Source organism: Hemiscyllium ocellatum, chromosome 3, assembly GCF_020745735.1.
Source record: "Hemiscyllium ocellatum isolate sHemOce1 chromosome 3, sHemOce1.pat.X.cur, whole genome shotgun sequence".
NCBI classification, from domain to species: Eukaryota; Metazoa; Chordata; class Chondrichthyes; order Orectolobiformes; family Hemiscylliidae; genus Hemiscyllium; species Hemiscyllium ocellatum.
In genome coordinates this window covers 134,499,285-134,522,823 of record NC_083403.1, presented here as the reverse complement: position 1 = coordinate 134,522,823, position 23,539 = coordinate 134,499,285, and the positions used below count along the sequence as shown (strand labels likewise).

At 42.9% G+C, this 23,539-nt stretch overlaps 1 protein-coding gene across 1 annotated transcript; it reads right to left on the bottom strand.

Annotated features, from left to right (window-relative positions):
* Positions 1-1,481: 1,481 nt before the first annotated feature.
* LOC132835999 (adhesion G protein-coupled receptor F5-like) lies at positions 1,482-23,078 on the bottom strand. Its single transcript, XM_060855189.1, has 8 exons — positions 22,991-23,078; positions 19,661-19,833; positions 14,962-15,135; positions 11,934-13,298; positions 10,021-10,062; positions 9,883-9,939; positions 4,038-4,104; positions 1,482-1,872 (listed from the first exon to the last, which is right to left on the bottom strand). The coding sequence occupies exons 1-7, from the start codon at positions 23,076-23,078 to the stop codon at positions 4,069-4,071; spliced, it is 1,935 nt and encodes a 644-aa protein (XP_060711172.1). The 3' UTR covers positions 1,482-1,872; positions 4,038-4,068.
* Between the last annotated feature and the right edge of the window lie 461 nt (positions 23,079-23,539).

Genomic DNA, 23,539 nt, shown 5'->3' with positions numbered 1-23,539 from the left:
TCAGAATTCTGACAAGACCAGGTTAAAGTCTGATTGGTTTACTTGAAAACATAAGCTAAGGAGTGCTCACATGACAAAGGAACAATGTTCCAGATGATTGTGATTTCAAATAAACATGTCAGATTATAAACTGGTTTTATGTGATTTTATGAATTTGTCCACACTAGTTTAACACTGGCACCTCAAAAATAGAAACCCAATAAATAGCCACTGCACTGATCAACTGATAAAACAGTCGCCTGCCTCAGGTGACTGTCTGTGTGGAGTTTGCACGTTCTCCCCGTGTCTGCGAAGGTTTATTCCCACAGTCCAAAGATGTGCAGGTTAGGTGAATTGGCCATGTTAAATTGCCCGTAGTGTGAGGTAAAGGGGTAAATGTAGGGGAATGGGTGGGTTGCGCTTCAGCGGGTCGGTGTGGACTTGTTGGGCCAAAGGGCCTGTTTCCACACTGTAAGTAATCTAATCTAATCTAAGATACTACTGTTCGCACCATCAGGTCAGCACAGTTTACAACCATTGGAGTGTCTTTTTTTAATTGTAGTCGCCTTTATAATGTATACCATGATGTACATTAGTTTAGTGATTCAATATAACAGCTGATTCAAGTGTTATTGTTTTTGAATTTGACACTGGCTCAACAGATTTTTATTTCCTTAACTGATCCTTCGTTGTTATTTGTTACTTCGCCTCTGGTAAGGAATTAGCATGCTGTTGGGATGGGGGTGACCGAGGCACAGAAAGAGATTTGTCTGGGCATGAACCCAGGTCCTTCGATGCGATCGGAAATACAATTTCAGCTGCTGATGCTGACCAAACCGAACAATTCTGGCTTTAGCAGAGTGGCTTTTTAGTGAGCAGGATTGGTGGGGCGTGGGAGGGGGGTAGCTGGGTGGGGAAGCAGGGAGGTGGGGGAGTGGGTGGGAGGTGTGGAAGGTGCTGTTCTTTGGATATTAGACTATGTTCTAATCTGCCTAACCTGATGTCTCTGCTATCACGAGTGACACCGATTAATGTATTTTTGGATTTAATTCCTTCACAGGATCTGGCTGGGCCAATGTTTATCCCTGGTTTCTAATTGATCTTCAGATGGTGATGATGAGCTACCTTCTCAAAATTTTGCAATTCATATGGATATCTGATTTTGTTACAACTAAGTGGTACATAATACTGTGCAAGTGTCTCTGGAAGATAACTTTCCCCCATACACTCTCACATTCAAACATTAACTTAGAGATTTGTAGAAAGTGCAACATTAGACATTTGCATGATGTTAATGAGCAATTTGAGGCAAGGTATTCACATAAAAATGAAATAATGGTATCAATGTATCCCTATTGAAAAAAGATTCAATAAAGTGTCGTGCTGAAAAAAGAACAGCGGCCAGGCAGCATCTGAGGAACAAGAGAGTTGACGTTTCAGGCTTAACCTTTCATCTGGTGTAGATGAAGGATTATGCCCAAAATATCGACACTCTCGCTCCTCAGGTGTTACCTGACCTGCTGTGCTTTTTCCAGCACATGCTTTAGCGACTCTGACTTCTCTAGCATCTGCAGTCCCCACTATCTCCTGAACTAGTGAAATAAAACAATTATCCAACATACTTTGAAAATGTTGGAGGCAGTGAAGTCTATGTTGGAGGTGTGTTTGCAATCTATGATACTGTCTTCAAGATGGTGTGAATATTTTTGCCTTTTGCATGATTTGCACTGCATTAATCATTCCCATAATTATTAATGATTGCACAAGAGGGAATCTCAGTGATTCACATGCACAATTGTAAATGAAAAAATGCCAATCTCTCGTGTACAAGTCAAATGCTCCCTGAAGTACCTGGATTCCTTTCATATAATTGCTGGATAATATTCCAGGATCCTGAAAGGACAAAACAGGATACAAATTAAGAAGTAGCAAACAATTAAGAGTCAGGTATCACAGTGCATAGTCGGATGTATGACATTGCCCTGCATTGCTCAATGTCAGGGCAAATTTTTAATCTCGAAAATTGGGGTGATAGTTGGAAAGTAGAGTATATGTAAATGTTCAGCCATCATCTTATTGAAAGGTAAAGAGTGCTAGGTGGTCTATATGGTCTACTCCTTCCCGATCCGAATTCTTATTTGCTTTAGTAAGGATGGAGGAATGGGCCCAAATTGCAGGCCAGAGCCTGAATCATCTCATTAGTTCTGCTCATCAAATGGATACAACATTACAATGCAGTACAGGCCCTTCAGCCCTCGATGCTGTGCCAACAAACCTACGCAGACATGAGGAGAATGTGGAAACTCCAGACAGACAGTCTGTCTGAGGCTGGAATTGAATCTGGGTCCCTGGCGCTGAGGCCACAGTGCTAACCACTGAGCCACCGGGCCGTAATGGGTATACACCCAAAAATCTTCTGTGAACTGGGTCACAACCTGTTGGAAGTCCAAATTTCCATTATAAGGACATCTGTACCGGAGATAAGAGGTTGGCAGACCTTAACTGGGAGACAGTTGCCAATGGCCATGACGTCTAGAGGCTGCCTTTTTTGAGGGGTACTGGAAGTGGGTAGGAGAAACAGAAAGCCCAGTGAGTCAAGGAGGTGGTCACAAAAAACAGAAGCCAGTGGATTTTGCACTTTGTCAGCATATTGACTTCACCAGCTACAAATGTGACAGTGATCGTCATGCAAAAGTGGATATCCTGGACCACTTCAGGTGATGTTTAACTCAGATTCACTGCTGTGACATAAACAAATCACCTCATGCATCAAAAAGCTGCAAAGATGCACTGTCAATAGATCCAGTGTGACTGTCATAGAGAACACAATGTGCCTGAAGTACTTGCATGGAACAAGCTTTAGCAAGTCACTGTCCTACTCAAATGCTGTAGCAAGGGCTGGATTGTAATTTTATGGCAATAGATTGTTCTGTTATTAGCAGTGATGTTTCATTTGTCATATCGCAATAACAGCTTTTATATCTTATGTAGATGGAAGAAATAGATTCTATAAAAGTGATCTAGGTTGATGCCACCTCGACTTTGGTCCTTTATAACTCTGTTAAAAGCTCTTCACCTCCCCTTCCCTGATTCCCAACTTCCAGCTGAACCAGCTACTTCCAGGCCTCTACCAGCATCCCAATGAACTGAGCTGTTTGGAATTTGGTTCAGATAACTATTGAGTCTCAATACTGTGAGGTAGGGGACAGCAGATGGCTATTTCACTCAATGTCACTTGAAGTGCATGTCCCGGTTGCATCTGCTTTTTGCCATGTTAGACAACATGAAAACCAAGACAAAACTGCAATAATAGGAGGTATGGAAGCTCTGGGAGAAAACATTGAGAGACTGCTGGATCATTGGAAAGACCATACAGGAATATTGGATAAAGTTTTAAACATGCTTGTGTGATGGTCCAAACTGATCTCAGGTGATTTGCAATACCCCAATATATTTATTTCTCAGACTTTCCCAAATGAAGGTGATTTTTGAACAATGGATGCTCACATTGAGTCAGTTCTTATCATATTTTGTTTCTTATATTCATATTTCATTTGTAGTAATTCATTTTCATTCAAAATGCTGATGCTTCATAGATTTTCTCTTGCACAATATGCAGTATATAATCTTAAAAATATCAAATTGGCAGGAGTTCCTAAAGGTGTTAGAAGGTTGAGTCGTTACTACAAACACATTAAAACTTCTAGGTAGCCACGCCCCATAATTAGGATATGAGTAAAATAAGATTCTCCTGGACCTTTGCAGCACATTAAATGCTGCATTTTCTTTAAAGACTATCTCTATTGTCCATGATTTGCAGATGAGTTGAGGAAATATCCCTGGCCTTGCTGATGGACACAAGAAAAGTGTTAGAAGCCATGACAATGTCAATTGGTTGCTTTTTAAGGATTTTAAATAGGCTCTTCACTTATTTATGGCAAAATCACTTGTCGTCTGCATTATATTTTACCTGAAAATCATGATGGATCTCCACTAATAATCTTTATCTTACCATTACCCCATCTAGGGACTTGGGATGGTTATTTAGTTATACTAACCTTCTTTGAAAAACACCTCATCACCAGATGTTCAATAAGTATTTGAAGTTGTGCTGGTAACCAGTTTCTAAAAAAGAAATAAAATTGACTATTATCAAATGAAGCCATTTGTTTGACCTTTCTTTACACTGTGCTCCAAAAATACCAGAATAAATCATAGTGAATATTTTAAGAGAGCATCTTATTATACAGTTTGCTGAATATGAATCATGCTCTAATATAATAGTTATACAAGAGTGATTACATTTCAAAGTACTGCATAAACTGCAAAGTGCGATGGATATTGAGTCAGAGTCATATAGCACAGAAAAAGATCCTTCAGTCCAACTCATCCATGCCAACCAGACATCCCAATCTGGTCTCGTCCCATTTGCTAACATTTGGCCCATATTCCTCTCAACCCGTCTTATTCACATACTCGTCCAGCTGTATTTTAAATGTTGTAATTGTACCATCCTCCACCACTTCCTCTGGCAGCTCATTCCATACACACATACTCTGCGTGGAAAAAGTTACACCTTAGGTCCTTTTTAAATCTTTCCCTTTTCACCTTAAACCTATGCCATTTGTTTTTGAACTCCCTCACCCTATCCATCCTCCCATGATTTTACAAACTGCTATAAGGTCACCCCTCAGCTTCTGATCCTGAACTTGAATAAGAGGCTTTCTTGAATAAGAGCCTTTTTTTTCATAATAAGTGATGGAAACTAAAGGTGGTAAATGGGGAAGCAAATCAGGAGTATTAGCTGGGAGGATATAGTGAATGAAACTATCTGATATAAGCATAGGAACAATGTGTACATACTAACAGAAATGCTGCAATGAGATGATTGAGATCTTGTGGTACTATCCGTTCCTCTGAGCCAGAGGTCTGTATTCAGGTCCCACATACCCTGGAGGTGTGTCACAGCATGTCCCCACCAAGTTGATTAAAGTAACTCCATGAACGGATTGCAATGAATAAGCCATGTTTGCAATTGGAGCCAAAGGATCTGGAGACTCTGAATTGCTTCTGGGTCCCTGGGTTTTCCAGAATGAATCTGCTGTAACTCAGGAAAACACTGGTTCTTCATAGTTTGTTCGAGTCATTTCTCAAAACCAGAAAAACCACTGCAGAATTTGTGGGCTCAGAATGTATGTAAGATGAGGAAATGAGTTGCAATCGAGACAAAATACACATGGAAAATGAACCAATAGTTACAGGAACTCATTAATTAAAGAGATGGCCAGAATAGATAATCACAACAAGACTTGCTATTTAAAAAAAATGAGATTGTAAATATTTATAACATATATCCAGCTGGATTTTAACCTTTTCTTACAGAAATAAGGAACTCCTGAATCAATGAAACATTTCAATTACATGTAAACCTTTGTTTGCAAACTATGAAAAAGGACATTTTTTGATAAAAGTACTGCCCCTCTCAGTCAATTTATCAAGATAAACATGGGCTCCTAACTGGGTTTCTTCTTGGAATAGAGCTCTTTCCTATTCTTCAGGATATTCTTCATACCAATATGGATCAGAACAATTTACTACTCTTCCTTCCTCTCAAATAGCCTCTCATGCCAGCTTGAGATGTGCCTCACTACACCAATGTTTCATGTGGGACTCTTAATCTTGCATATATATACTCTATCAGCTCCCTTACCCTGGTTATTGAATTGCATACAATTATAACTTTTTCACACAGAGGGTGGTGCGTATATGGAATGAGCTGCCAGAGGAAATGGTAGGGGCAGGTATAATTGCAACATTTACATGACATTTAGACAGACACATAAATAGGAAAGGGATATGGGCTAAAAACAGGCAACTGGAACTAGTTCAGTTTAGGAAACCTGGTCAGCATGGATGGGTTGGGTCAAAAGGCCTGTTTCCATGCTGCATACCTCTATGACTCTGAGTCGACCTGATGAAGTTTCCCTATTCATTCTTTTTCCCCATCTTCACCATCTTGTCTTTGACAAACTCCAGCTCTAAAGTGCCACAATTTGTTCTGGTTATTTGAAAGCTAGCATTCTTGTTAGTGAATCAAATAATCCAAGTTCAAATTCTATACCATGGCTTGAGTCCTATCATAGGACTGTACTGTAGTACTTTAGGAGCACTGCACTGTTGGAGATGCTATCTCCTAGATAAAACATTATACTGTCTCGTTCTCGGCCTTGTTAGTTGCATGTAAAAGATTCTAAGGCACCATTTCTAAGAAGAGCTGACGACTCATTCCTGATGCCTGAGCCAACATCTATCTCTGAATCAACATCACAAAAAACGATTAAATAAAGCAAATAATTGTGAATGTTAATGACCTGAAGCAAAACAGAAATTGCTGGTCTAGCTACCAAAAACTGACTATCTGGTCACTATCTGGCTGTGTTCATAATAAAAAATACTTAGCTAAATTTGGGTGTTAGTCAGTGATGCTGACATAAACAAAGCAGAAAAAAAACAGAGATCCTGATAACAATTTCTATCCTTATTCTAACAGTTAGCAAGTACATTGTACCTATTGAGTGGGTTTAACTTCTGCAGACATTGATTCTCTATCTTGCCTGGGTTTCCATTTCCTTGCACATGAAAGCCCGTCTTGGATCTCCATTTCTCAGCAAAGTGTGACCAGTGTTTGGAGCAAACTGCTCTGATACTACTCCCTAATATCTGAGTGTTTCTGTGTGGCCCTCTAACTGCTGTTGCTATTTACTTTAGCATTGCAATACTTAACTGGGGATTATTCCTCCTGACTTCAACTGAAGCCGCAAAAAGTCCTTAGACTAATTAACAGGACCATGACACAGGTTTTGAAGGAGAGTTACTATTATATTTTCCCAGCATAAAGCAGATCAACAGCTAATACGAAGTGAGAAAGGACAGAGAAGTGTGTATGCCAACTCTAATTTACAACATTCTGGATTCGTGGTGCTGGAAGAGCACAGCAGTTCAGGCAGCATCCAAGGAGCAGCGAAATCGACGTTTCTGGCAAAAGTCCTTCATCAGGAATAAAGGCAGAGAGCCTGAAACGTGGAGAGATAAGCTAGAGGAGGGTGGGGGTGGGGAGAAAGTAGCATAGAGTACAATGGGTGAGTGGGGGAGGGGATAAAGGTGATAGGTCAGGGAGGAGAGGGTGGAGTGGATAGGTGGAAAAGAAGATACGCAGGTAGGACAAGTCCGGACAAGTCATGGGGACAGTGCTGAGCTGGAAGTTTGGAACTAGGGTGAGGTGGGTTTTTACAAACCCACCGACTCCCACAGCTACCTGGATTACACCTCTTCCCACCCTACCTCTTGCAAAAATGCTATCCCGTATTCCCAATTCCTCCGCCTCTGCCGTATCTGCTCCCAGGAGGACCAGTTCCATCACAGAACACACCAGATGGCCTCCTTCTTTAGAGACCGCAATTTCCCTTCCCACGTGGTTAAAGATGCCCTCCAACACATCTCGTCCACTTCCCACACCTCTGCCCTCAGACCCCACCTCTTCAACCGTAACGAGGACAGAATGCCCCTGGTGCTCACCTTCTACCCTACCAACCTTCACATAAACCAAATCATTCTGCTGACATTTCTGCCACCTCCAAAAAGACCCCACCACCAGGGATATATTTCCCTCCCCATCCCTTTCCAACTTCCATAAAGACTGTTCCCTCCGTGACTACTTGGTCAGGTCCATGCCCCCCTACAACCCACCCTCCCATCCTGGCACTTTCCCCTGCCACCGCAGGAACTGTAAAACCTGCGCCCACACCTCCTCCCTCACCTCTATCCAAGGCCCTAAAGGAGCCTTCCACATCCATCAAAGTTTAACCTGCACATCCACTAATATCATTTATTGTATCCATTGCTCCCAATGCGGTCTCCTCTACATTGGGGAGACTGGGCGCCTCCGAGCAGAGCGCTTTATGGAACATCTCCGAGACACCCGCACCAATCAACCATTCTGCCCCATGGCCCAACATTTCAACTCCCCGTCCCACTCTGCCGAGGACATGGAGGTCCTGGGCCTCCTTCATCGCCGCTCCCTCACCATCAGACGCCTGAAGGAAGAATGCCTCATCTTCTGCCTTGGAACACTTCAACCCCAGGGCATCAATGTGGACTTCAACAGTTTCCTCATTTCCCCTTCCCTCACCTCACCCTAGTTCCAAACTTCCAGCTCAGCACTGTCTACATGACTTGTCCGGACTTGTCCTACCTGCCTAGCTCCTTTTCCACCTATCCACTCCACCCTCTCCTCCCTGACCTATCTCCTTCATCCCCTCCCCCACTCACCCATTGTATTCTATGGTACTTTCTCCCCACCCCCACCCTCGTCTAGCGTATCTCTCCACGCTTCAGGCTCTCTGCCTTTATTCCTGATGAAGGGCTTTTGCCCGAAACATCGATTTCGCTGCTCCTTGGATGCTGCCTGAACTGTTGTGCTCTTCCAGCACCACTGATCCAGAATCTGGTTTCCAGCAGCTGCAGTCATTGTTTTTACCTCTAATTTACAACACTAAACTGAAAATTCTGGTGATTGATCAAATCTTTCCAATGGCCATGATTATCTGAACATCAAAATATAAAAGTAGGAGCAGAAGTGGGCCATTTGATCCTTCAGCCTGCTACAACATTCAGTATGGTACGAGCAAAAAGTGAGGACTGCAGATGCTGGAGATCAGAGTCAAGAGTGTAGTGCTGGAAAAGCACAGCAGATTAGGCAGCATCTGAGGAGCAGGAGAATTGACGTTTCGGGCATAGGCCCTTCATCAAGAAATTCCCGAAATTACGTTCAAAACGTCGATTATCCAGCTCCTCGGATGCTGCCTGACCTGCTGTGCTTTTCCAGCACCACACTCTCGAATATGATCCGAGCTTTCCCTTTATCCCAAAGCCATATTCCTGTTTTGTTTCAATATCCTTTGCTTTATTTGATATCTAAATATGTATCAATCTCTTTCTTGAATATTTTCAGCTACCTGGCTTCCACAGCTATCTATGGTCATGAATTCCACAGATTGACCTTCATCTGAGTGAAGAAAAGTTTTCTCATCTCAGTCCTAACTGTCCAATTCATATCCTGAGACATGACTTCTGGTTCTAGATTCCCTGTATCTAGTCTGTCCAGCCCTGTCAAAATTTTATATATTTCGATCAGATCTCCTCTCATTCTTCTGAACTCAGGTAAATACAGCCACAGTTGAACAAATCTCTCCTCATATGACAGTCCTGCCATCCTTGAGATCAGCCTAGTGACCCTTTGCTGCACTCTCTCTATGGGAAATACATCCCGCTTTAGGTAGCATGACCAAAACTGCACAAAATACTCCAGGTTTGTCCTCACCAAGGCCCTATATAACTGCAGAATGTCACCCGTACTTCTAATATCAAATCCTTTTGCAATGAAGACCAACATATTAAATGATGCTGCACCTGCCTGTCTACGTTGATTAACTGGTGGACAAGGATACCCAGATCCCGTCGCATATCCACATTTCCTAACATATGACCATTGAAGTAATACTCAGAAACAAAAACAGAAATTGCTGGAAAAAACTCAGCAAGTCTGGTATCATCTGTGGAGAAGAAGCAGAGATAACTTTTTGGCTTCGGTAACGTTTCTTCAGAACACAACAATAATACACAGTCTTTATGTTTTTCACACCTAAGCGTATAATCTCACACTTAATTATACTAAACTGTATCTGCACTGTCTTTGCCCCCAGGTTCAACTTGTCAGTGGGTGCGTTCTGTACGTACAAGGTTTCATGGAATTTAGGAGGAGCGGGTGACTTCTGCCCAACAGGTATGTCACCGATGGTAGAATGTGAAGAATGGTAAAGTGACAGAAACTGAACATGAACATACCGTCTTTTGGGAAGAATTTGATGATGGTACAAACTTCTGCCTTAAGGCTTCTTGTACCTAATGTAGTAATCAGAGAAAGAAAAATTTAAGTGGGGTGAAGAACAGATGAATTTGGGAAAGGTGGTGATTGCAACTTACCTTACTATCCATGAGTATACCAAAAATCAAAATACACAACCCCTGAAAACAAAAGTAGAGAAAAGTTGATAAACAAACATTTAACTTCTGACACAAAACACTAGTGTTGATAAATGGCTTATTTGTCTGCTCTATTCTGATATAAATCGTACAATATCACAAGGTTTTCTGACTAGCTCTACCAAAGAGGGCATGGTTGGGACTTTGTTAACCATTCATCCTATAGATAGTAGCTGACCAGATATCTTAAATTAATCCAATCCCATTTGCCAGCATTTGGCCCATATCCCTTTAAATCCTTCCTATTCATGTACCATTCCAGATGCCTTTTAAATATTATAATTGTACCAACGTCCGCCACTTTCTCTGGCAGCTCATTCCATACACGCACCACTCTGTGTGAAAAAGATTGGCCCTTAGCTCCCTTTTAAATCTTTTTCCTCTCACCTTAAATCTATGCCCTCCATTTTTGGACTCTCCTACCCTGGTGAAAAGACCTTGACTATTCTCCCTATTCATGTCCCTCATGATTTTATAAACTTGGATAAGGTCACCCCTCAGCCTCTAATGCTCCAGGGAAAACAATCCCAGCCTATTCAGCCTCTCCCTAAAACTCAAACCCTCCAACCCTGGCAACATCTTCATAAATCTTTTCTGTATCTTTTCAAGTTTCACAACATCTTTCCTTTGGCATGGAGACCAGAAACGAATTCCAAAAGTGGCCTAACCACAACATGACCTCCCAACTCCTGTACTCAATGCACTGACCAATAAAGGCAAGCATACCAAATGTTTTCTTCACTATCCTGTCTACATGGGACTCCACTTTCAAGGAGCTATGAACCTGCACTCCAAGGTCTCTTTGTTCAACAAAACTCCCTAGCACCTTACCATTAAATGTATAAGTCCTGCTAAGATTTGCCTTTTTAAAATGTAGCACCTCACATTTATCTAAGTTAACCTCCATCTGCCACTCCTTGGTTCATCAGCCCATCTGATCAAGGTCCTGTTGTACTCTGAGGTAACCTTCTTTGCTATCTACTACACCACCAATTTTGGTGTCACCTGCAAACTTATTAACTATACCTCCCACAGTCACTTCCAAATCATTTATAAAATTGACAAAAAGCAGTGGATTCAGCACCAATTCTTGTGGCACACCATTGGTCACAGGATTCTAGTCTGAAACCAACTGAGCTAAAAAAAATCCCAACAATAACATTAATAGGAATACCACTGAGAATGCTGCTCTGAACTGAGTGTTTGGCTGCTATAGGACTTCCTTGCAGAATGCTTTGTTGAAGTCACTCACTTCATGGTACTTTGCCTTAAAGTGAACCCCGACCTATCACTGAAGGGAAGTGTTTTGCTGCAGAGTTAGGATCAATGCTGATTTTTTTGATGGATAAAAGAAACTTCTCCTTACACAAGACTTAGGAGCACAGGTAGACCAGTCGACTTTCAATTAGGTCATGGCTGACCTGATCACTTTTCTGCCTGTCCCCTTACCCTTCATTCCTTTACTGTCAAAAGTTTATCCAGCTCAGCCTGGAATAAATATAATGACCCAGCTTCCACTAATTTCTCGACAAGCAAATTAATGGGCGCCATTAATAAGTACCTTACATTTAAGATGGCGGTGAGAGTTTTTGTCTTATTCTTTAATGCCTAAAGTAGGTGCTCCCATGCCACTTGGAGAAATGTAAGTTAGACTATGTCAGTGGTCTAAAAAACTCTGGCACTTTTGCTTCCTCTATTGACCTGTTGATCTGCCTGTGTTGAGCTCTTGCCCCATAACATATTGTACCTTTCAACATGCTCAGTTCATTTTATATGAATAACTCTTACATGTTGCACATATAAGCTGCATAAAACTATCTAGCAAAGAGTTATGGGCATTATTTGGTACATACCTGGAGTCCACTCAGGATATCAAATGCATAATCTAATATGTCAGAGGAATGTTTATCCAGGAATCCAAATCCAAGTGCCCAAGTGAGACCCAAGACTGAGCTGAGAATAACAACACTTCTACAAATTTGCTTGACTATATTAGAGTCCTTTGTACTGTTGATTGTCTTCTCCCCGACAGTTGGTCGCAGAATCTTAAATATGGTAAGAAACGTAATGAAGATGTTAATTGCAATGATGCTCAATATTGGGACAATATAAAGGAAATGAAGATAGGTCTCTTCTGTGTTGAGCCAGCATTTCCCGTTTTGTATATAATGATTTTGGGAAAAGCCAAATGCAAAAGTGCTGATGGAAATTATTAATGGACACAGGTAGCCCAGAGCAAATGACATGATCAGAATTGTTGTTTTGCTGAAATCTTTGAAAAGAAAAATCAAGTGATAAAGAAGTAGAAGTGCCAGAGTAAACATCCAGAAAAACAAAGAAAGCTGAAAAAATTTCATTAAGAAAATAGTCACTATGCAGACTGTTGTATTTCCTTTCAGGTATTCAGCCATCGTGAATAACACATAAACTATAAGTAGGGATAGAATAATATTCAGCATCATTATATGTCGGGCTTGTGAGGTCTTAGTTTTGGTCACCTGCTTCCATACGACTGCCTCTATAATAAGACCAATTATCAAACACCCAACAGATAGTCCAGTTGTAATCTGGCTTATAATTTTCAAATATTTGTCTTCTTTACGTGCAAAAGGTGACATCAGTGAAGAAAAAGAGGTCAGGTGGTCACACTTGCAAATAATGTTGCCTCCATTTGTTTCAGGTCTGCATCCCGATGAACTCCATCCTCCCCCATCATTCTGAGCAAAGTCCCAAAACACACATTTAGCACTGTCTCGATAAAGTGTATTGTTTAGTAATGAGGAAACTATTTCAATATTAATTGAAGAACTTTCTGCTGTTATTGTCGCAACAAGGCTATTCAATTTTTCTGTGCTGTTGTTTGGTGTGCCAAGGATATCAGTCAGTGTTGCATATGCAACACCGATGACAAGGGAACCATTTGGAAGCTTTGAGAGTTCTTTTTCATCAATGTTCACAATGTTGCTTGATGATCTGTTTTTATATTTAAAATCACTGAAATTAATTTTATAATCCTTATGAGAATTGGAGTTAATCTTCACTCCCTTCAACTGAACATTAGGTTTTGTGATGTTGAAAGTTTCTTCAGTTGAAGAAAATAGGGTGGTAAATTGTTCTATAGACATCAATAGCTGGGAGCTGATGTTGAGTTGTGCTACTGTTTTCCAAGATGACAGGGCAGATTGATCAATAATTGTATTTACTGTGACAAGGAAATCCTGGAAGCACAAGACAAAACTTTATTAGATAACTCATTTTGTTTGGAACAAAATAAATGTACTTGAGAAAGTCAGATCTTACAATGGGAGACCTATCCAGTCTCCCATGCACTGCACTCGTGTCAGTGCATGATAAATAAATTCTTCTTTAACTCCACTCACTTCCTCCCAATAATCCATGGTTAAAAACCGAAAATGCTTTGAATGCTGTAAATCAGAAACAAAAACAGAAATTTCTGGAAAGTCTGGCTGCATCTTTAGAGAGAAATCAGAGTTAATGTTGTGGGCCGAGTGGCCTGAGCAGGAGTGCTGCGTGTAGGTTGGCTATCCACATCCTTTATGGACAAAATTTCGGAAAAAAGGAATGGGGCAGGTGTCCTGAGATCTGTTCTCACCTGCCGATTTTGAAAGCCCCCTAACTTGGCCTAGCCCAGCGAAAATATCAATCTTAATCTCGCCTGTCTTTCTATTCAGATCTTCCCACAAGACCATAGAAAAGTTATGACACAGAATACGACCATTCATCTCAGTGCCCATTGAATAAACTAGCCACCCCATTCTATTCCCACTTCCAGTTCTTGGCTTGTAGCCTTACAATATACTGTACTTCAACTAAGATCAAGGTTCCTTCTGACTGGTTTCTGTCTCAATCACCAAACTGGGCAGTGATTTCCAGCCAACCACTAGCTTTTTGATGAAAAGGCTGTTTCTTAATGAAAGTGAATCTACCAATCACTTTAAATTTGTGCTGTCTGATAATTGACCTGTCTACCAGGAAAAACAGTTCTTCGCTGTCCACTTTATCTAGGCCCCTCATTATCTCGTACGCCTCAATTTAATTACCTCTCCACCTTCTCTGTTCTACATAAAACAACCCAAGTATATCCAGGAAAGCAGATGACGAGTACAAAGCTGGCCGTTCAGCATTTTCCTTTGATACATTGCATTTTCTGAACACATGTGGCACGTATTGGAAGTTGATTCTGGGATATTTAGCCACTGCAAGTCTTTCTAGCCAGGAACGATATATTGTTTGTCATTCAGTGATGACTTTATGGTATTATTGCTGAACTAATAATCCAGGGTACCCAGGTAATGTTCTAGGACATGGGTTCAAATATTGTCTGTGGCACATGGCAGCTGAATTCGTAAAAATCTGAAATTGGGAGTCAAATGATAATCAATAAACCAGTGTCAGGAGGAAAAAAGCTCATCTGGTTCACTCATGCCCTTTAGGGCATCTTTGCCTGGCCTTCAGTCTCACAACAACATTTGTTGACTCTTGACTGTCCTCTGGGTAAATGGGGATGGGCAATAAATGCAGGCCTAGTCCATGAGTAAACAAAACTAAATTTTAAATGCAACTATAGGGAACACACTGCTGACAGGAAACCTAGCCAAAAATATAAGCTGCTTCAAAGTTGAAGTGCAATCCCGGTCTTCCCCAACTTGCATGGGTGGACAATGAAAGGCCCAGTGAATTAGTACTCTGCTTTGTTTCTTACTTTCATGAGAGGTTACCAGAAACTGGTGGCCATGTTTGTGAAATAACCAAATCAACGATTCTTCACACTATGATGAATGGTGCTCTTTTCAATGAGTTTCGACAATAATTGTCATTTGTTAATTTTGACTTTTGCTTTATATTATGCATAATTCTTACCTGCATTATGGGCTGGTTAACAGAAACATTTGTTACAGACGAAAAAGCAGTGAGGATGTCAACTGTGGTTATGAGGTTTCCAGGTTCTGTGATAACTTGATTTGTTGAGATGTTGGCCAATTGCTGCACTAGGCCAGGAAGGTTCTTTGCTAATTCAGTTTTGTTCTTGGTGGACTAGAAAATGGTAATGTTAAAGATTTAGAAGGAAAGCCAACTCTACAATACAGCACACATTAGAAAGGAGAGATTTTTTTTATATGTTATGCTGACTTAACCTCTTAGAAATATTACAAATGTTGGGAGAGCAAATTTCCAGAGAGCAGGTTTTCCAAACACACACCATAACTTCATTTCACAACTCAAGAGATAGTTCATTTGGCTGGATGGCTGATCAACAGGTTTGTTTCCCACCAGCTGAGGTCAACACGATGGTCCTGCCTTCTCAACCTCACCCCCCCACCCACCCCACCCCCACCCCCACTCCCACCCCCCCACCCCACCCCCACTCCCACCCCCCCACCCCACCCCCACTCCCACCACCCCCACCCCCACCCCACCCCCACCCCCCCCCCCCCCCCCCCCCCCCCCCCCCCCACCCCCACCCCCGCCCCACCCCCTCAACCTGAGGTGTGGTGACCCTCAGGTTAAACCACCACCAGTCATCTCTCTCTAATGAGAGAGCACCCTTATAATCGTCTGAGACTGTGACAACTTTACTTTCATCTCTAACTTCATTAGAAGAACTGTGGAAAAATCAGGGAAAAGAATGAGAAACAAGACAAAACTCCCACAGTTCTTCCTGATTGTAATTCACACAATGTCATTATAGACAACACTCATACCACACGGTCTTCTACACTGGGTTTTTAACCACCAGGTTATAGTCTGACAGGTTTATTTGGAAGTACAAGCTTTCAGAACTTTACTTCTTTGTTGGGAAGCTAGTGGGCAGGATACATAGGACACAGAATTCAAAATTAAAAGATCAAAGTGTCATACAACTGATGCAATAAATTAGACTGACCTGGCTGTTGTACCTCCATTGTCCCTGTAGCAGAAACAAAAGGCCAAACCTTGCACCCTTGTTTTTGGCTTAATGTGAATTGGGTTGAGTTGCTGTTTTGCAGATTGGATTCTGAGCATGTTGGTGAAGTGGAACATGGTCATGTATATTCTCTTCGAGTAAAAAGTGAGGTCTGCAGATGCTGGAGATCAGAGCTGAAAATGTGTTGCTGGTTAAAGCGCAGCAGGTCAGGCAGCATCCAAAGAACAGGAAATTCGAAGTTTCAGGCATAAGCCTTTCATCAGGAATGCCCTTCCTGATGAAGGGCTTATGCCCGAAACATCGAATTTCCTGTTCCTTGGACGCTGCCTGACCTGCTGCGCTTTAACCAGCAACACATTTTCAGCCATGTATATTCTCTAACAGGGACCAGAAGGTGCTGCTTGCAGGAATGGTGCAAAGTAGAGGCATTGTTTTGCCAAGGAAACAGCACCCCCTAACCGACAACTATACACCTCCCTGACTTCATTACACCCGCACTCCCACACTGACCAATATGGATCTACAGGACAGAACATGAACCACGCCCAGGACAGTGATCACCCCTTATCTGGAAACCTCAGTCTGGCCAAATCCCTGGGCTGGAGTTTGGGAGGCTGCCCTTAACTTACTGTTCTGGGCCCAACCCTCAGACTAAGAGGTATCTCCATGGACTTCAGTAATGACTACTCCCCTTTGACTTTGAGACATAGCTGCCTGTTTGCTGCAAATACAGTGTGCTAGGTATGTAAACTGCTGAAACCTGGTGTCCTTATGAGATTGACATTGCAACCTGTCATCCAGTTCGGTATCCACCCACTTGACAGAGGACTGCTGAATAGCAAGGAAGGCTGCTTGTCTAACTGTGTTAACTAGCAAGGCAAGGCAGGGATACTGCATTGATAAGGCATTTAACAAGCTCTAATTCCCATTAATTAGCAGCTTGCCACTACCTAGCAAGAAACTCTCAGCAAATACACAAACGATGTGGCCAGTTAATCCTAATGATTAGATTAGATTCCCTACAGTGTGGAAACAGGCCCTTCAGCCCAATCAGTCCACACTGACTCTCCAAAGAGTAACCCACCCAGACCCATTCCCCTCTGACGAACTGCACCGAACACTATGGGCAATTTAGCACAGCCAATGCACCTCACCTGCACATCTTTGGACTGTGGGAGGAAACTGGAGCACCCAGAGGAAAACCCACGCAGACACGGGGAGAATGTGCAAACTCCACACAGACAGTTGCCCGAGGCTGGAATTGAACCTGGGACCCTGGTGCTGTGAGCCACTATGCCGCCCTGAGATCGGCCTCACTGCAGTTCTTGCCTGATTATGGTCAAAAAACCCATCATGGCCCATGCTATTCAGACCCCTGTAAGATTCAACTCATTCAGTTATTACAGCACTGAATGGGGTCATTCCACCTACTCTCCCCTTGCTCACTCACTAGAGGAATAATCTAGTTACTGCCACTCCCTTGCTCTTTACTCATAGCTCTGCAATTCTTTACTCCTCGTGTGCTCATCCAGTTCCCTTTTGAAACCCACATTTGAATCTTCTTCCAGCATATTCTCAGGCTCATGACACCGATATGTAACACTTACAGTCTTGTAACATTGTCGATGCTACTACAAGGTTCATACTGGAACAGACCAGAAACACCAGGATGAGATTTTGACGCCTGGGCTGCACTGGTCACCTTATAACCAAGGGAGAGAATGCTGCATCATTCTGGCATGTTGTGCAGCTGGAAGGAAAAGGAGGATGTCCTAGTGGGAACAACAGGTGATGAGGATCAGGACGTTGGTGGCCAGGAAAGACCTGCTAGAGGTTCTGATAGAGCCATGAACCATTGATCATAAAAGAACCTAACTGAAACCTGCCTCCAGGATGAATGAGTTGGGCTTGAACTATTTTTCACAGTGGAACATTTTATTGGTTAATAGATTAGATTCCTTTCAGTGTGGAAGCAGGTCTTTCAGCCCAACAAGTCCACACTGACCCTCTGAAGAGTAACCCACCCATTTCCCTCTGACAAATGCACCTAACACTATGGGCAATTTAGCATGGCCAACTCACCTGATCTGCACATCTTTGGACTGTGGGAGGAAACCGGAGCACCCGGAGGAAACCCACGCAGTTGCGGGGAGAATGTGCAAACTCCACACAGTCGCCCAAGGCTGGAATTGAACATGAGTTCTTGGCACTGTGAGGCAACAGTGCTAACCACTGAGCCATCGTTATGTGGCAGCAACTGCTGATCAGTCTAATGAACATGTGGACCTAAACCAAAAGCAGATTGTGCTGGAAAACTCAGCAAGTCTGGCAGCATCTGTGGAGAGAAAATAGTGTTAATGTTTCAAGGAGTCCAGTAAACCTTCTTTCTCTCTTCTTAATTAATGGGCAGAAGATGGTGGGAGAAAACTCAACATGGGCCATGTCAGAACAGTTGCCTTAGAATTGTAGAATCATATAGTACAGCTCAGCTCAGCTCTGCCTGCATCCAGTCACCCCAAACCTACCAGGGTTAAATTGCAGTCTTTGCAATATGGAGCAGGAGTAGGCTATTTAACCCTTCAAGCCTGTTCTAGTGGGAACAACAGGTGCAGAGTAACCCACCCAGACCCATTTCCCTCTGATGAATGCACCTAACACTATGGGCAATTTAGCATGGCCAACTCACCTGATCTTTGGACTGTGGGAGGAAACCGGAGCACCCGGAGGAAACCCACGCTATTCAATGAAATCATGATCAATGACTTAATTCCATTCACTCACATTGACTCTTGTGCATTTGGTTAACAAAGATCTTTCAATCTCATTTTTAAAATTAACAACAGATCTGCCATCAACTTTTGTTTGTGAAAGGGTGTATTAAACATCTACTGCCCTAGATGTGTTGAAATGTTTCTTGATTTCACTCCTGAAAAGTCTGGCTGGGATTTTCCAATCTCTGCACCTTAGTCTGAGAGTCCCCAGACAATGAACTGGTTTCTTCCATCTACCATGTAAGCTCTGCTTATTATCTTGAACACTTCAAACAATTTTTAGCATTCTAAATTCCAGATAATCCATCCATTATTTCTATAACCTCTCCTAATTAAGTTATCTGGATGAACACTGGTGTTCTCTGAATGTTAAGTGCACCCTCTCCAGGACTGATTGGCTTCTTAAGTTGTCATTCCTAGAACTGAGCACAATAATCCAGTTTTAATCTAATCAGATCTTTGAAGAACCTTTATAGCAAAGGTATGCAAGCAGACTGGGAAAATCTACAAGCCATTTTAATTCCTAAACAGAAAGTCAGAACAGGAGTATTGAGCTTTGTTATGCCATGGAAAAATTTTCAAACATCCAGACAGGCAGTTAAATCAAAGCATTTTCTGAAATATTGCTTGCCTATGAAAGAACTGAACTGGTTACAAAATAAAAACCAAAAGAATTGCGAATGCTGGAAATCGGAAACAAAAACAGAAATCACTGGAAAAGCTCAGCAGGTCTGGCAGCATCTGTGGACAGAAAGCAGAGTTAACATGTCAGGTCCAGTGTCCCTTCCTCAGAACGGATTTCTCTCTACAGATGCTGCCAGATCTGCTGAGCTTTCCCAGAAATTTCTATTTATGTGACTGAATTGATTACAATGTACAGTACCTCCAGCATGTTTTTGATCTCAGCCAATACACAAAAGTTTTCTTCTGATAAGTACTTTCCATTCTCACATTTTTTTTTCATACATCCAGTCTCATTCTTCGGGCATTCTTTTATTGCCGCCTGCCCTGACTTGGCTAGTCCATAAACAGGGTCGTGACACAGAATGTGACACTCTGAGGAAAGAAAACAGCATTTACACAGTAATTATCAGAATACCAAAAACTTGCAAATGTGTGAGATGTGAATGTGCTTTTAATAAACTACATTACATACAGATAAAAACAATGACTGCAGATGCTGGAAACCAAATTCTGGATTAGTGGTGCTGGAAGAGCACAGCAGTTCAGGCAGCATCCAAAGTGCAGCGAAATCGACATTTCAGGCAAAAGCCCTTCATCAGGAATAAAGGCAGAGAGCCTGAAGCGTGGAGAGATAAGCTAGAGGAGGGTTGGAGTGGAAGGGCACTGTTGGGGACGTCTGGGGAGGAAAAAAAACGGAGGGCTTGGAAGCCCTGGTCATGGCGGATGAAGGTGTAAAGGGATTGGATATCCATGGTGAAGATGAGGCAGTGGGGGCCAGGGAAACGGAAGTCTTGGAGGAGGTGGAGGGCGTGGGTGGTGTCTCGAATGTATGTGGGGAGTTCCTGGACTAGGGGGGATGGGACAGTGTCGAGGTAGGTAGAGATGAGTTCAGTGAGGCAGAAGCATGCTGAGACAATGAGTCGGCCAGGGTGGTCAGGCTTGTGAATCCGCCATCCGCCATCCGCCATTACCAGGGCCTCCAAGCCCTCCGTTTTTTCCTCTCCAGATGTCCCCAACAGTACCCTTCCACTGACACTCTCATTCGTTTGGCCGAACTGGTCCTCACCCTTAACAATTTCTCCTTCGAATCCTCCCACTTCCCCCAGACCAAAGGGATAGCCATGGGCACACATATGGGCCCCAGCAATGCCTGTCTCTTTGTTGGCTACATAGAACAGTTGATCTTCCGTAATTACACCGGCACCACTCCCCACCTCTTCCTCTGCTACATTGATGACTGCATTGGTGCCACCTCGTGCTCCCGCGAGGAGGTTGAGCAATTCATCAACTTCACCAACACATTCCACCCTGACCTTAAATTTACCTGGACCATCACTGACACCTCCCTCCCCTTCCTAGACCTCTCCATCTCCATTAATGATGACCGACTTGACACTGACATGTTTTACAAATCCACCAATTCCCATAGCTACCTGGATTATGCCTCTTCCCACCCTACCTCTTGCAAAACTGCCATCCCGTATTCCCAATTCCTCTGCCTCCGCCGTATCTGCTCCCAGGAGGACCAGTTCCACCACAGAACACACCAGATGGCCTCCTTCTTCAGAGACCGCAATTTCCCCTTCCACGTGTTTAAAGATGCTCTCCAATGCATCTCGTCCACATCCCGCAACTCCGCCCTCAGACCCCACCCCTCCAATCGTAACAAGGACAGAACGTCCCTGGTGCTCACCTTCCACCCTACCAACCTTCGCATAGACCAAATCATCCGCCATCATTTCCGCCACCTCCAAAAAGACACCACCACCAGGGATATATTTCCCTCCCCACCCCTTTCCGCTTTCCGCAAAGACCGTTCCCTCCGTGACTACCTGGTCAGGTCCACGCCCCCCTACAACCCACCCTCCCATCCTGGCACTTTCCCCTGCCACCGCAGGAACTGTAAAACCTGTGCCCACACCTCCTCCCTCACTCTATCCAAGGCCCTAAAGAAGCCTTCCACATCCATCAAAGTTTTACCTACACATCCACTAATATCATTTACTGTATCCGTTGCTCCCGATGCAGTCTCCTCAACATTGGAGAGACTGGACACCCCCTAGCAGAGCGCTTTAGGGAACATCTCTGGGACACCCGCACCAATCAACCACACCGCCCCGTGGCCCAACATTTCAACTCCTCCTCCCACTCTGCCGAGGACATGGAGTTCCTGGGCCTCCTTCACCTCCGTTCCCTCACCACCAGACGCCTGGAGGTAGATTGCCTCACCTTCCGCCTTGGAACACTTCAACCCCAGGGCATCAATGTGGACTTCAACAGTTTCCTCATTTTCCCTTCCCCCACCTCACCCTAGTTCCAAACTTCCAGCTCAGCACTGTCCCCATGACTTGTCCTACCTGCCTATCTTCTTTTCCACCTATCCACTCCACCCTCCTCCCTGACCTATCTCCTTCATCCCCTCCCCTACTCACCCATTGTACTCTGTGCTACTTTCTCCCCACCCCCACCCTCCTCTAGCTTATCTCTCCATGCTTCATGCTCACTACCTTTATTCCTGATGAAGGGCTTTTGCCCGAAACGTCGATTTTGCTGCTCCTTGGATGCTGCCTGAACTGCTGTGCTCTTCCAGCACCACTAATCCAGAATATGTTACATACAGGTCAATTTGCCAATTTATTCTGCTCCTCTTCTATTTGTACATATTATTTATTAAACTTCTTTCAAAAGTGCAACATTAATCAAATAGAATTTGACTCTGAAGACAAGCCAGCTTTATTCAAGGGATCTGGTTCCTACGTGTTTATAAATAAGGTATGGGATTTTTGGCTGAATCTTCTGGGCCCTGAGGTGGTGGAATGGGAGGCAGGAGTGGACGTAATTCGGCAGAACGATGGCGGACGAAACCTGCCCACCTTCACACCTTTATTCAAATTAAGTTTGGGTGGGAAGGTCCATGCTCCAGGAACATGCCTCCAATCACACTCTTTAAGTGATCAATTAATAACCACTTAAGGGCCTATTTCTGTCTGGGCTGCAATGATTTTAGCTTCGGGCTTCATCTTTCTCAAACTTATGGAGGGAAACAGAAGACAATGAAGGCAAACAAGGTGAAAGATTCAAATGGATATCCTGTTGGAGAGAATGGCAGAATTTATTCAAAGTGAGCATATCTAGAAGAGAAGTTGCAGCGAATCACTGAAATAAAAGCAAAATATTGCAGATGCTGGTGATCTGAATTTTACAGAACAGGAAATGCTGAAGAAACTCAACAAATCTGGCAGCACCTGTACAGTGAAAAACAGAGTTCACATTTTCAAATCCATATCTCATAGTTTTGAACAGAAAGGGCCTGGAAATAATGACTTAACAAAGTACAGGAGGAGTGAGGTTAACAGACGGTTGGAGTTCTCTGAGCAAAAGATGCAAGGAATGCGCATGGTAGTACACGAGAGTTAGAGCTGCAAATTAAGTGCAAATGCTGGGTATTAATATTAGGAAAGAGGAATGTGGTTTCTGAGTAAATTATACTGAGTCTTGCTTTTTCTTCAGTGTAGTAAATATAACGTACCATTCGATGTAGTGTGGCTCCGATAATAACATCGCACCAACGATTTGGGTAAATTCTCATTTTTCTTCAATTTCAAGGTGCATTTCATTTCTACAGGTTAAATTATTTCAGTTAATGAAAACAAGTTAAGAATTTCAGATTATTTCATAAAGAAGACTGATCACTAGTTTGTTTACAAATCCTGGCATCACAAATAGCAGTCTTCAGCCAATTCAATTCACACCACATAATATTGAAAAGAGCTGAAGACGCTGGATACTTGCCTTCATCAGTGCCCCCAAAACAGCCATGTCAGCAGTCTCAGTAAATGCACTGATATCTACCTGACAATGTGGAAACTTGCCCAGCTATTTCCTTCCTACGAAAAGAAAACAAGTCCAACCTGACAAAACATAGTCCCATGAGTGCACTCTCAATCATCTGCCAATTTAGATATTATTGATAGTGCTGCCAAGAGACAATTACTCATCAATAAACTGCTCCTTGATGCTCAGTTTAGGTTTCACCAGGATCACTCAGCTCTTGAAATCATTATCGACTTCATCATAT